Raw genomic sequence first — 14,534 nt, 5'->3', positions numbered from 1 at the left:
TGTGTCTGGGTTCTGAACAGTTAATACGTTTCTTAACTCAGCAGATATTTATATACCGTAGTCTCATCATGTGCCAGGCACTGTTCTAGGCCCTGCGGAGACAGTGATGAACAAAGCAATGAAGCTCTTAGTTTTGGACCATTGTAGGGCTCAATTGGAAGTATGAAACCTACTTAGATAGCTGGGTTTTCACCCTTCCAGATGGCAGATTTCACTCTAGAAGGTGACTGCACAGAAAATCCTGAGGAGGCATTTTTATGAAGCAGGCCCTTTCTCACTAGGCTTTCGAAAAGGTCAAAAGGAACGAGAGAGAGAAGACAAAATTTTTAAAAAGCTTGCTGCTTCCTTACCAATTTCATATGTTTCTGCTCCAAAGAACAACTAAAGCAAAACCAAAGTAGGCTGGGATTTTGGTCTTTTTGTGTAACTATTTCCTGTTGCCTTTTAAGCTGACCCCGGTTGTTATGAATGGTTCCATACTGCCCTGTCTTGAATTGCCTTTTGGTTTCTTACCAACCCACTCTCCTCTCTCATCTCCTAAACCAGGCAGTGGGATTGGGGGCCAGGTTGGGGGAGTGTTCTCATATAGACTTGAACCCCATTATGGGCTGTTGCATCAGGTCCCTCCTTGAAACCAGAGTTCTGGCTTATAGCCAATTCTCACTTCCCTTCTGATCTTCCTCATTTAACCACTGACCAGATGGACAAAGTCTTTCCACCAGTAATCAGCACTTGCACTCTGAGGACTGAGTATTATCAGCTGGGGAGCAAACACAGGCCAGCTGGAGACCGAGGTGGGAGTTTTTATCCAACACATGTAATTGCCTTCGAATTCCTGGGGTTCAATGAGAGGAGAAGGTAGTGGGAAGGGGATCCCGTCAGAGTGGATGTGAAGAGAAGCTTTCCAAAGAGATCGTTTTTTTTTTTTTTTTTTTTTTGAGATGGAGTCTTGCTCTGTCGCCGGGGCTGGAGTGCAGTGGCCGGATCTCAGCTCACTGCAAGCTCCGCCTCCCGGGTTCACGCCATTCTCCTGCCTCAGCCTCCCAAGTAGCTGGGACTACAGACGCCCGCCACCTCGCCCGGCTAGTTTTTTGTATTTTTTAGTAGAGACGGGGTTTCACAGTGTTCGCCAGGATGGTCTCGATCTCCTGACCTCGTGATCCGCCCGTCTCGGCCTCCCAAAGTGCTGGGATTACAGGCTTGAGCCACCGCGCCCGGCCAAGAGATCGTTTTTAAAATATGTTTTTTATTTCATCTGAAGCGTTGCTACTATTAGCTGCCACTAGATAGGGGTCAATTCTGAAACTATTCTGATAGTCTCTGGGGGTTCAGAAATGATCCTGTGTTTGTAAATATAATCATTGTGCTCCATGTACAGCTCTCTTCAAATATAACTCCTGTTTTCTTTTTTTGTTTTTTGTTTTTTTTGGTTTTTGTCTTTAGAGACAGGATCTTGCTGCATTTCCCAAGCTAGTCTTGAACTGCTGCTGGGCTCCAGTGATCCTCCCGCCTCAGCTTCCCGAGTAGCTGGGACTACAGGCACACACCACAATGCCTGGTTAATTTTTAAATTTTTTGTAGAGATGCGTTCTCACTATGTTGCCCAGGCAGGTCTCAAACTCCTGGGCTCCAACAGTGCTCCCGCCTCAGCCTCCCAAGTTGCCGAGATTACAAGCGTGAGCCAACACACCTGGCGCAGGTCAAGTTTTAAGATAAATTTAAAATTCCCAGTTAGGATTTTATTTTTTTCTGTTCGTTGTTATAATTTAAAAAGAAATTTTAATTGACATGTTGGGGAAAAAGTTCATTTGAATAATATGGTATTTATTATGTGAGTAACCTTGTTCAGGTCACTTACACTCTGGCCTGGGAGTCAGAGTCCTGAGTTTTAAGCCCAGGTCTGGCATTAACTAGCTGTGTGGCTTTGGGCACATCCATTCCTTAGTTTCCACATGTTTCAAATAAGCAGTGGTTCATAGATACCTTCTAAGATGCTTTCTATTTATCAATTCCGCAGTTCTAACTACTTCTATTCAAATTATTTTTTCTGGAAGTCAAGTGAGTTTTCATGCCTGCTTCATGATTCTTTGTTTTTGTACCCACTCATCTGATCCATTGAAAATGGGCTGCGTGGGAAGTTTTCTCACCATTTGTCACTTTACAGTGTGTGTAGTACCATCTGTATTGCTAAGTGGTTGAGTGCTTTGGGCTTTGAATTTGGGTCTGGTTCTGCCACTTATGAATCTTGTTAGTTATTTATTATTTCTCTAACATCCGTTGGAGTGCTAAGAGCACCCACCTCATGTAAGCATCATGAGAACTGATTATGTAAAGTGCTTAGTGCAATACCTGGAATATAGAAAGTGCCTATGAGTGGTATTACTGGTGTAATTAAAGCGCCTCGCTGGGTGCCAGGCACGCAGAAGACACTCAGAAACCAGTGGGTCCTTCTCTTTCTTTATTTCCCCTATAGCAGCTTTGGAGAATTTTTCTGCCATATGCTTGTTAAGTGACGTGTTAACTTTACCTGTTATTTATCTTCTTTAAGATGGGTCAGTAATATTCTTCCCGTTAAAAATGTGTGTTTTTTTAAATGGGAAAATATATAGACTACAGAAAAGTGTAGCTGTTGGTTTTCAAACAAATGGGGACTACAGTAATTGTGGGCCTCAGAAGTGGCTGATTTTATTCTCAGAGTTTCAGATTAAATGCTGTCAGGACATTTCTTATGAGGTTCAGAAAGGTCAGGTAACTTCTCTAAGGTAACACAGCTAGTAAGAGATAAACTACGCTTTCAATCCAGAGTGTAACTGCATTAGAACTCCTGTGCAAGTTACATCACTTCTCAGGCCTTCATTTCCTGGTGGTTAAAATGAGGATGCCCACTTGATAAGTTTGTGTAGAGGTTGAAATTCTATACATTCATGAGTGTTAAATGTCAAGCACTTTGCCTGGTCCACAGCAGGGTTTCTGTTTGTGTTGGTTGTGTCTCTTCACTGGTACCACTTAAATCAAGGTTTGCTCAGTCAGATGACAGAACTCACTCCCTGGAGCCTGGCTGGTCATACATACATTTGGGTGAACCAGAGACCACAAACCTCATCGGAATAAGGAACTACTCTGCCCTGCTTTGGCCAAATGTTGCCATGGAGGAAATCAAGCCCAGAATTTCCAGGTCTTACCATTTGTCAAAAGAAGTTGTCGGCTGGGCGTGGTGGCTCAAGCCTGTAATCCCAGTACTTTGGGAGGCCGAGACGGGCGGATCATGAGGTCAGGAGATCGAGACCATCCTGGCTAACACGGTGAAACCCCGTCTCTACTAAAAAATACAAAAAACTAGCCGGGCGTGGTGGCGGGTGCCTGTAGTCCCAGCTGCTTGGGAGGCTGAGGCAGGAGAATGGCGTGAACCCGGAAGGCGGAGCTTGCAGTGAGCTGAGATCCGGCCACTGCACTCCAGCCTGGGCAACAGAGCAAGACTCCATCTCAAAAAAAAAAAAGAAGTTGTCAAACTGGATTTTTAAATTATGTGGCATTACCTGATTTCTAATATTACCAACTAATATTTATTCATAAGCACTGTTGTGATGAACCTATCAGCAGAGCCATCTTTCCACAGAGGAAAGAGCTCGGTGAATATTGAACACCATGTGTGCTGTGTGGACATGTAACCCTGGTGTTTTTCTCTCTAGTTCATCTGTGCTCCCCTCTCCAGCCTGCCCCGTGTGGTGTTCCACCAAACCCTCAGGTGTTTGTTCATGCCCCTCCCCAGATGTCAGCCTCTCTTGGTTGGTGTATTGTCATCAGTGGGAGCCTCAGTGATTATGAGTAGATGACCTTCTCATATTGATGACATCATTTGGAGAGTCTATGCTTTGGAACCCTTTTTCTTTGGTTTTGACACAGAAACTTGTGGAGTCTTATGAAGATGCCTTTAGTTGCAAGAAGCAGAATCCGGCTGGGCACTATGGCTCACATCTGTAATCCCAACACTTCGGAAGTCCAAGGCGGGCAGGTCGCTTGAGCCCAGGAGTTCCAGACCAGCATAGGCAAGATAGTGAGACCCCGTCTCTGCAAAGAAAATATAAAAATTAGCCAGGCATGATGGTATGTACCCATAGTCCCAGCTACTCAGGAGGTAGAGGCAGGAGGATCACTTGAGCCCAGGAGGTCGAGGCTGAAGTGAGCCATGTTTGTGCCACTGCATTCCAGCCTGGGTGACAGAGTGAGACTCTGTCTCAAAAATAAATAAATAAAGCAGAATCCTCCCTCTTGGCTTAAGAGAGGGAAAGAAAAGGACTCTAAGTGACTGAAAAACATTAGGAACCCTGACAACAAGTCTCTTAAGCTTTTCTTCTTAGGTCACATGATTTCTCTTGCCTCCTTTTTTTTTTTTGAGATTGAGTCTTGCTCTGTCACCCAGGCTGGAGTGCAGGGGAGGCACAATCTTGGCTCACTGCAATCTCCACCTCCTGGGTTCAAGCAATTCTCCTGCCTCAGCCTCCCAAGTATCTAGGATTACAGATGCACACCACCACACCCAGCTAATTTTTGTATTTTTTAGTAGAGACAAGCTTTCACCATGTTGGTCAGGCTGGTTTCGAACTTCTGACCTCAAGTGATCCTCCTGCCTTGACCTCCCAAAGTGCTGGGATTTCAGGCGCTAGCCACCGCGCCCACCTCTCTTGCCTCCTTCTAGCTACTCGCTCCTTCATTGTTTCTGCAGTTGGCTTTCCTTTTCTCCATACACACGCAAACAATGGCTGCCCATAAACACTCAAGTTTTTATCCTCTCAGACCCAATTCCAGATTCCCTGGACTGAGGTTCTGATTAGCCCAGCTTGAGTCAGGTATCTATCCCTTGCCCAATCAACTGAGGCCAAAGGGGCAGGACCAAGTACAACCTGGCTACCAACGCCCAAGTTTGTCATGAAATGGTTAAGTGCATCAAAAAGCTATCTACAGTTGAATAGTCTAGAATAAAAATTATCTGTTGCTAAAAGGAATATTGACTAATATGAGGGAGGTCCAAAGCAAAATGGAAAGGCAAAAAAGATGATTTTTTTTTTTTTTTTTTTGAGACGGAGTTTTGCTCTTGTTGCCCAGGCTGGAGTGCAGTTATGCGATCTTGGCTCAGCCTCCCAAGTAGCTGGGATTACAGGCACCTGCCACCATGCCCGGCTAATTTTTTGTACTTTTAGTAGAGACAGGGTTTCACTATGTTGGCCAGACTGGTCTCAAACTCCTGAACTCAGATCATCCACCTGCCTTGGCCTCCCAAAGTGCCGAGATTATAAGTGTGAGCCAACACGCCCAGCCTGATTTTTTAAAGTCAGGAAATAAACTTATTTGGATTATGGGACAACAGAGTAGCTTTAAATATTTTCCCAATTATGACATATTCCTTAATGGATTCATACTGTGTGATCTTTTGAGCATTATTTTATTATATCTTTCTGTAGGGCATACACCTAGGATTAGCTTTCGAAGGTTGTTTTACAGAAGAAGTAAAGTGATTTAAACTGACACATTTATTTATTTCTCTCTTAATTATATCCTCCTCTGGTATAGAAACACTGACATATTTATTTATTTCTCTCTTAATTATTTCCTCCTCTGGTATAGAAAAGTAGAAAAAAAGATGGCTTTTGTTTTTTTAAGTTAGACATTAATTCAAATCTTGACTTGACTGTTTTCTTGCCTAGGCAATTTTGAGTAAATTACCATAAACTCTGTACCTCAATTTCCTATCTGTAAAATGGGGATGTTGCCATTTCATATGTTATAAATTTTTGCAGAGCTTTATAATGCATGTAAAGAGCCCAGCTCAGTGCCTAGAACTAATAAAGACTTGCTGCCTTTCCCCTTGCCACCCAAGGTATATATTTGACCTTGGCTTTGCAGAATTAAGGACATAGGCTGAGGCCATGAGACAAAGTAAAGCTTACTCACTCACCTCTTAGCACTACCTCAGTAGTTCCTGTGGGCCACATCTTCATAATACCATGATCTAACCAGCTGAGCTAGTTTTCAGACCCTTAGAGCAGAGTTCAATCAAAACCATAAATTCAATAATTCATATTTTTCACATTGAAAACAGATTACTTATCCCAGTCTGAGCCTCAATGTATCTGTTAAATGGGGATAATAATACTAATCCCAGAAGGTAACTGTGCCGCTCAGATATAATGTATATAAAACACTCATGCAATGCTGAATAGGTTGTTGGTACTTGGTAATGGAGGCTACTTTCTTTTTCAATTAGGTTTATATGTATCTGAGTTCCTAGATCTTATCATTTTGTACAACAGCTTAGAGACAAAATGCTGCCCCTGCTTTTCAAAAGTGACCTAGCAATTCCACATCCATGGACAAAGCTAGATGTGCAAAGTTCATGGTGACATTGCTTGTGATAGCAAAAGATTGGAAACAACCTGTGTCTCTTATTTCATTATCATGTACCCACACAATGATTGATACTATAGAGTCTTTGAAAAGAATGAGGCCCATCTATATGTGCTGACATTGGAAAGATCAACAAGAAACGTTGAATGTAAAAAGCAAGAGGCAAAACAGCAAGTGAAGCATAGTCCTACTCAAATTGAAAAAGAAAGAAACAACAACAAAAAATATGTATACACACATACACGGATACACACATATACACACATATATGTCAGATTTCTGGATGGTTACACACACAGAAATATTAAGAGTGCTTCATTTGCAAAACAGTACATTCAACATAATATGTACTAAAGTAAAATAATATGAAATATTTTAATATGTAAATATATATCTGAAAATACATATAAAAGTGGTCTGTGAGGATTCTTAAACTAACAGGATGGTGATTTCTGCAGATAAAATGGTTTGGAACATGAGTTAATCAAGGAGTATGTTGGCATTCTGTGCATTAAGTATTTTACAAAGTTTTTTTAGTATTGCAATTCTGAATAATAAAAAACTAAATATAATCAAAAATGTATATATCAAACTGTTCTTAACTATGTATCTTAACTGTTCTTAACTATGGTGGTGATAGTAAACAATGTTGGTGGACTAAAAGTAGGGGGAGAGTTTCCAAAATGAAGACTTTTCATTTTTATTTTAAGAGATGAGGTCTATGTTGCCCACAGGCTTGCATGCAGTGGCTATGCAAAGGTGTGATCCTGGCTCACTACAGTCTTGAACTCCTGGCCTCAACCGATCCTCCCACCTCAGCCTCTTTAGTAGCTGGGACTGTAGGTGCATGCTACCATGCCCAGAGAGACGTTAAACACACCAATGAATAAATACATTTTTTTCTTTTTTTGGAAAAGGGTCTCTCTCTGTCACCCAGGCTGGAGTACAGTGGTACAATCTCAGCTTACTGCAGCCTCAACCTCCCAGGCCAAAGTGATTCTTCCAACTCAGCCTCCTGAGTAGCTGGGACTAGAGGCACATACCACGGCACCAGGCTAATTTTTATATTTTTTGTAGAAAGGGGTTTCACTATGTTGGCCAGGCTGGTCTCAAACTCCTGGCCTCAAGTGATCCACCCTGATTGGCCTGATTGGCCCCCCAAAGTGTGGGATTACAGGCATGAGCCACTGTGCCTAGCTGAATAAAGGCTTTTTTTTTTTTTCTTTTTTGAGACAGAGTCTCACTGTGTCACTCAAGCTGTAGTGTAGTGGCATGATCTCAGCTCACTGCAAACTCCACTGCCCAGGTTCAAGCAAATCCTCATGCCTTAGCCTACTGAATAGCTGGGACTACAGGTGTGCGCCACATGCCTGGCTATTTTTTTGTAGTTTTAGTAGAGACAGGGTTTCACTGTGTTGCCCAGGCTGGTCTCAAACTCCTGGCCTCAAGCGATCTGCCTGCCTCTGCCTCCCGAAGTGCTAGGATTACAGGCGTGACCCACTGTGCCCAGCTGGCTTTTTTTTTTTTTTAATAAAACATTAATTCCAGGAAAAATATAGTAGTTTCCTCTGGGATGGAGAGGAGTTCTTTTTTTTTTTTTTTAATAAAACATTAATTCCAGGAAAAATATAGTTGTTTCCTCTGGGATGGAGACCTACTTTACATAGAATAATTTTGTGTGCATTGTTTGAACTCGGTGGACTGTATGGACATTATTTTTGCAATATATTGACTAGCCTGTGCTATTTGTTCTTCTTTTAAATGCAGTTACTCCCATATAATAAATCTGTTTCTGGCCAAGCCTGTTTATTAACTCAACTAAAGCCATTTTTAGGCTGAGAACATCCATATAAAATAAATGACACAATGAGTCCAAAGGTTTGCTTGCCAGCCGTGTCCCTGACACCACTCTTGCTGTCTTGTTTCTGCAGATGACAGAAGGCAGGCACTGCCAGGTGCACCTCCTGGATGATAGGAGACTGGAGCTGCTGGTTCAGGTAGGTGTTGCCCACGTGGGCATTGCCCAGATAGGTTTTGCCCGGGTAGGTGTTGCCCAAGTGGGTGTTACACAGATAAGTCTTGCCCAGGTAGGCTTTGCCCACACAGAGACAACTCATCCTCGTTCCCTCTCTGAGCCTCTTAGTCTGTATTCAGTCTTCTCCGTTATCTTTGCCTCAAAGCCAATGACTCAGAATTGATCAAGGGGGAAAAAAGCATCTTCAAAGTCAGAAAATTTGGTCTATACGTTAGAGTAATTATAGCCTGGTGAAATGGATTCAGAGACACTTAGGTTCCAATCTCAGCTTGACACTTAATAGCTCTGTGACTCTGGGAAATTGACATTACTTCTCTGACCTCTTGTCGGCAAATTGGGAACTGTAGTACTTCCTGAAAGGATTATTGTGAGGTGAGAATCTGTATTCTGCCACTGTCCAGCTACATGGCATTGTGCAAGTGAAATACCCAGTTTCATCAACTGTGAACTGCCTAGGCTTCTCAGAAGAATTATGGTTAAAAATCAAGCTAGATTATATATGTGAGTGAAATCTCTTTGTAAAATACATGGCACTATATAAATGATTTTATATATATAATCACTTTTTTTTTTTTTTCAGACAGAGTGTTGCTCTGTCACCCAGGCTGGGATGCAGTAGCACAATCTCAGCTCACTGCAACCTCTGCCTCCCGGGTTCAAGTGATTCTCCTGCCTCAACGTCTTGAGTAGCTGGGACTACAGGCCACCGCCACCTCGCCTGGCTAATTTTTGTATTTTTAGTAGAGACAGGGTTTCACCATGTTGGCCAGGCTGGCCTCGAACTCCTGACCTCAAGTGATCCACCCTCCTCAGCTTCCCAAGATGCTGGGATTATAGGCGTGAGCCACTGCGCCCAGCCAACTGATGATATTTCAATTGTTGATGCTTCTCTTTCTATTTACCCAACACTCTGGACCAAGAGTCTTTAAAAATTGTGAAAGTCCCTGCGGACAGGCCACACCTACAGCTAGCCTAGAATTTTCTCCTCTAACCAAACCTAAATTCTTTTCTCTTCTGAGGCCTGTCCCTAGCCCACTATGCGTAGGCTTCAATTAGAGTGAAATAAGACAGTCAACAGTAGCTTTGCCCAAGTAGACCTTTAGTCTAGATGTCTGCCTGTTTCTTTTCTTCTTTTTTTTTCTTTAAATCATGTCCACTTTTATCCCCAACAGCCATCATAATATACCCTAAGCTGTTTGACTCAAAGTTCAGAAAGAATCCATCCAGAGTGCCCTCCTGCAAGCATTCCCCTTTTCTTCCCCAGTCCCTCCAAATCCAGCATCAATTATCACTCCAGGCATTCTGGCTGGTTCCAAGCCCATGCTTCTTCTCAGCAGATCCAGAGCTTCCCAAAAGCTTATAGATTATATCCTTCTTCTAACTAGGTGCTCGTTACTGTTGATGTTGATGTGTGGAATGGGTACAGTTTCTCTATCTTAGGAAGGAAAAGCTTAGGCTTTAGAAGGAGACAGACTAGGTTCAGATCCCTGCCCTTACTAACAGTGTAACATCAAGCAAGGTGCTTAACCACTCTGGGCCTTGGTTGACTCATTTATAAAATGGAAATAAAAAGCCTACCTCATAGCTCATTATAAGGATTAAATGACAATGGACATAAGTTCAGCATAATACATGGAAACTGTTATTATTATTAATATTTTCATCAGCAGCCCCACAACTTTGAGTCTTGGGCTTCTTCAACTGGCCACCAACAAGCAAAATGATTCCCGCAATCTTTTATATATCACAGATAACCAAGCAGCAAGGTGTTTAATATTCTTTGTCTTGGGCATTAGCACCATGTTACATATAAAAGAGTATTTTTTTCCAAAACATCTTAGTAAGTGCACCTTAGAGGGGAAATGTAAAGTACTTGAGTGAATTGTAAACACATGAAAACGATAGTCTCATTGATATTCCTATTCCCATCTCTTCCCCTTCCCACAATTCTTAAAGAATTGTCTATAGTACATCAACCTAATCCACAAACAAGGGCAGGTAATAAACAAACAAACAAATAAACAAAAGCTGCTTTAAACTGTTTAGGGCAGAGGAAGATGGTAGCAGTAAGAGAGAGGCAACCAAATTGCTTCTAACCAGATTTTTATTTTGACAGCCCAAACTTTTAGCAAGAGAGTTGCTGGACCTAGTGGCTTCACATTTCAACCTGAAAGAAAAGGAGTATTTTGGAATAACATTCATAGATGACACGTAAGTCTTTTAATAGTTTTAGTTGCTTTACCTTTTGCCTGGGCTACCTACTTGCTGTCATCCATGATTAACAAAAAAGGAAATAAGTCCTCCAGGATTCAGAACATGTCCTGCTTAGCTAAAGGTTTTTTAATATGCGATTTTTCTCCTAGGACTATTGCAAAGGGAGAAGAAAAGGGATACTGACCATTTTAGGAACTCAAAATATTGTTCTAAGTGTTTTAGAAATTTGTAGTAATGAGTTTGTTATTCCTGATTACAGTGTATCTTCTCATGTCTTTGAATGTGATTGTGCTTGCTAATTATCTTATATATCAGTGATAGAAATACTAAATATGAACTCACATCTTGAAACTGAGTTGATGTGTTGGTGTTGGTGGCAAGAGAGCTTAAAGGCAAATTTGTGGCCCACTCATAAAACATGTATATGGTTTAATATGGAATGAACTTTTAAACTACCACTTAGGTCCCTTTTATGTTGCCTTCTCAACTATTTTTTTCTTTTTCTTTTTTTCCTTTTGCCTTTTATGCTAAGTTGTTGAATGTTGTATATATTTGTCAACAATATATATGCTCCCCAAAACAAGGCAGGTAAGTAAAAATAAATTCATGGGGATTTAACACTCTAAGCAAATGTGTTTGGACTTACTAGCTCTTTTCTCTCTCTCTCTGTGTGTGTGTGTGTGTGTGTGTGGTGTGTGTGTGTGTGTGTGTGTGTGTGTCTGTGTCTGTGTGTGTGTATCTGTCTTTTTTATGGCAGCCCAATTTGCCACATTATATGCAGCCCGATACATTATCAGAGGAATCCTTCCTCTTTCTGCAGATAATTTCCAAAGAGCTCCTTAAATATTAAAATGCAAGAAGATGTGTTCCAGACATAAAATATGTTGGCCAACCACCCAGCATTCTTTTCATAATGCTGCCAATTTAAATGTTTTTCAGTTCTTCAGTTTAATCAGGTGGAAAATCATCTCAAGAAAGAGTTAATTTGCTTTTAACATCTTGTAGCTTCTGATCATTCTCAGCCTGCGTGGGCTGTGAGTCTAGGACCTCCAGGATATGCCAGCAGGCTCAGGACTTGCGCTGGGCAAAAACCAGGCAGCTGAATTATCAGGAGGAGTAGAAGAACCTGAAAACTTTGATTCTGGACTGAGGATATTTCCCAAAGAGGACTCGACAAGGCAGAAGAGAGTACACTAGACATCTCTCACCTCACTCTGAATCACTCAACAGCTACCATTTGAGAGGTTCTGTATGACCTGTCCTCTCTACTGGATGAAATGGGAAATGCCGATGTCCATAGCCAGCACCAACTCCTGCGAATCAGTCATTGAACACCCACAAATATAGGCTGACTCCAAATGTGGATGAAATCACAGCAAACAGTATAAGACATAAAGCCATAAATATACAATGGCTAAGTTATGTGGTATAAATTGTAACTGCTATAAGCACTATAATTTAGGCAGAGGTCACATAGAATAGGGGTTAACAACATGAATATTGGAGTAATTTATTCATTGAAAAAATATTGGCTGAGTGTGATAGTTCACACTTAATAATCCCCGCACTTTGGAGGGCCGAGATGGGCAGATCCCTTGAGTCCAGGAGTTTCAGAGCCACCTAGGCAACATAGGGAGACCTCATCTCTACAAAAATAAAAACAAAAAGTATCAGCCAGGCATGGTGACACACATCTGTAGTCCCAGCTACTCGGGAGGCTGAGGTGGGAGGACAACTTGAGCCCAGGAGGTGGAGGCTGCAGTGAGCTATGACCATGGCACTACTGCCGTCCAGCCTGGGGAACAGAGTGAGATGTTGTCTCAAATATATATATATTTACATTAAGAGTGGCTCACACCTGTAATCCCAGCACTTTGGAGACCAAGGGAGGGAGTATTGCGTGAGGCCAGGAGTTCAAGACCAGCCTAGACAACATAGTGAGACCCCATCTCTACCCAAAAAAAAATAAAATTAAAAATCAGCCAGGTGTGGTGATGTGCAACTCTAGTCCTAGCCACTCAGGGGGCTGAGGCTGAGGTGGGAGGACTGCGTGAGCCTAGGAGTTCAAGGCTACAGTGAGCTTATGATCATGCGACTGCACACCTAGGAAATAGAGCAAGACCCTATCTCTAAAAATAGAAAATAAAGTATTTTTTGAATGCCCACTCAATGCCAGGTGTTATTCTAGATCACAAGGATTCAACTAGGAGTAACACAGACAAGGCCCCTGCTTTTATGGAGCTCATATTGCAATGGTATAGTCTAGCATAACAAGTAAACAAACATAAATCAAAGGCATATCAGCAAGTATAAGTGCGTTGAAGAACATAAAAGAACATAAAAGAAAACTTGGGGTTGGCCGGGCGCTGTGGCTCACGCCTGTAATCTCAGCACTTTGGGAAGCCGAGGCGGGTGGATCACGAGATCAGGAGATCAAGACCATCCTGGCTAACCCAGTGAAACCCCGTCTCTACCAAAAACACAAAAAATTAGACGGGCATTGTGGCGGGCGCCTGTAGTCCCAGCTACTCAGCAGGAGAATGGAGTGAACCCAGGAGGTAGAGGTTGCAGTGAGTCGAGATCACACCACTGCACTCTAGCCTACCCAGGCTCCATCTCAAAGAAAAAAACAAACAAAAAAAAAACTTGGCGTCAGTTTTAGACAGGGTGGACTAGGACAGGATCTAGGAGGTGACATGTAATGAAAAGCAAGAGCCAGTTGTGCAAAAATTTGGGGAGGCATTACAAACAAAAACCAGTGCAAAACTCCTGAGGTGGGGCTGAGCATGACTTTCGTGATTTGTTTTTTGAGAAAGAAAAAACAAGGCTGGGCACAGTGGCTCACATCTCTAATCCCAGCACTTTGGGAGGCTGAGGCAGTCAGACCAATCTGAGCCTAGGAATTCCAGACCAGCCTGGGCAATATGGTGAAACCCCATCTCTACTAAAAATACAAAAAAAAAAAAAAAAAGTAAGGGGGCATGGTGGTACACACCTGTAGTCCCAGCTCCCCGGGAGGCTTAGGTGGGAGGATTGCGTGAGCCCAGAAAGTGGAGGTTGCAGTGAGCCATGATCTCACCACTGCACTCCAGCCCAAGCAACAGAGTGAGATCCTGTCCCAAACAAAAACAAAGCCAGTGTGATGAGAGTACAGAGATTAAGAGGCAAAGTGGTACAGGATGAGGGTTGAGAGGGAGGCAGGAGCAGGTATCAGAGAATCTTGATAGCTAGCTGTGTGACCTTAGATCAGTTACTTAACATCTCTGACACTCAAGTTTTCTCATCTGTATGCTGGACATAATAATGGTGACTTATATAGTATGTACTACATAAGGCACCTATAATAGGGTACTAGTATTCAATACTATTAAATCAGGTGAGGTATGCAGAGTATATCTCACAGGCCCACAATAAAAGGGAGCTATCGTCCCAATGTATTGCAATAATGGAGTGTTGAGAAGGAAACTGAAGGAGGACTGGAGTAGGCGTCACACAGACGACTAGCTAAAATTGGATCTTGCAGGTCAGGTAGACTTTAAATAGATGGGAGGGGAGATGGGAGGTGACATTCTAGGCAAGAGTTATTTTGTGGGCAAATGCATGAACATGGCAACGAACAAGGTACATTTGCCCAAGGTTGAAGACGTTGGCCTGATCATGGGGACAAGATCATAGGTGAGCCTTGTTAGTCACACAGATAGAGGAGGCACACCCAGGCCATGGGAGGATGTTATAAGAAGGAGGAATGTGGCTTTTGACTTGCAGTGTCCGAGGTCCCTCAGGCTGCAAGGTTTGTGGCAGACTGGAAAAGAGTCTCCTGGCCACATGGGAGACTTCGGGAAAAGCTCCAAGCTCAGTTGAATATAAACCAGACTAAATACAT

At 42.5% G+C, this 14,534-nt stretch overlaps 1 protein-coding gene across 4 annotated transcripts in view; it reads left to right on the top strand.

Annotated features, from left to right (window-relative positions):
* FRMD4B (FERM domain containing 4B) overlaps positions 1–14,534 on the top strand; it is a 360,856-nt gene that overhangs the window by 208,188 nt on the left and 138,134 nt on the right. For 3 of the 4 annotated variants that reach the window (XM_033210405.1, XM_033210403.1, XM_033210404.1), the window contains 2 exons: positions 8,334–8,399; positions 10,554–10,648. In XM_033210405.1, the coding sequence (XP_033066296.1) occupies positions 8,334–8,399; positions 10,554–10,648 (161 nt within the window). Of the gene's footprint in view, positions 1–726; positions 795–8,333; positions 8,400–10,553; positions 10,649–14,534 lie in introns of those variants that run through there. The other variant, XM_033210406.1, reaches the window with a different exon arrangement.

This window comes from Trachypithecus francoisi, unplaced genomic scaffold (genome assembly GCF_009764315.1).
Source record: "Trachypithecus francoisi isolate TF-2019V2 unplaced genomic scaffold, Tfra_2.0 Lachesis_group0, whole genome shotgun sequence".
In the NCBI taxonomy this organism is placed as follows: Eukaryota; Metazoa; Chordata; class Mammalia; order Primates; family Cercopithecidae; genus Trachypithecus; species Trachypithecus francoisi.
Note: the sequence above shows the minus strand (reverse complement) of the source record. Positions and strands in the feature narration are given on the sequence as shown.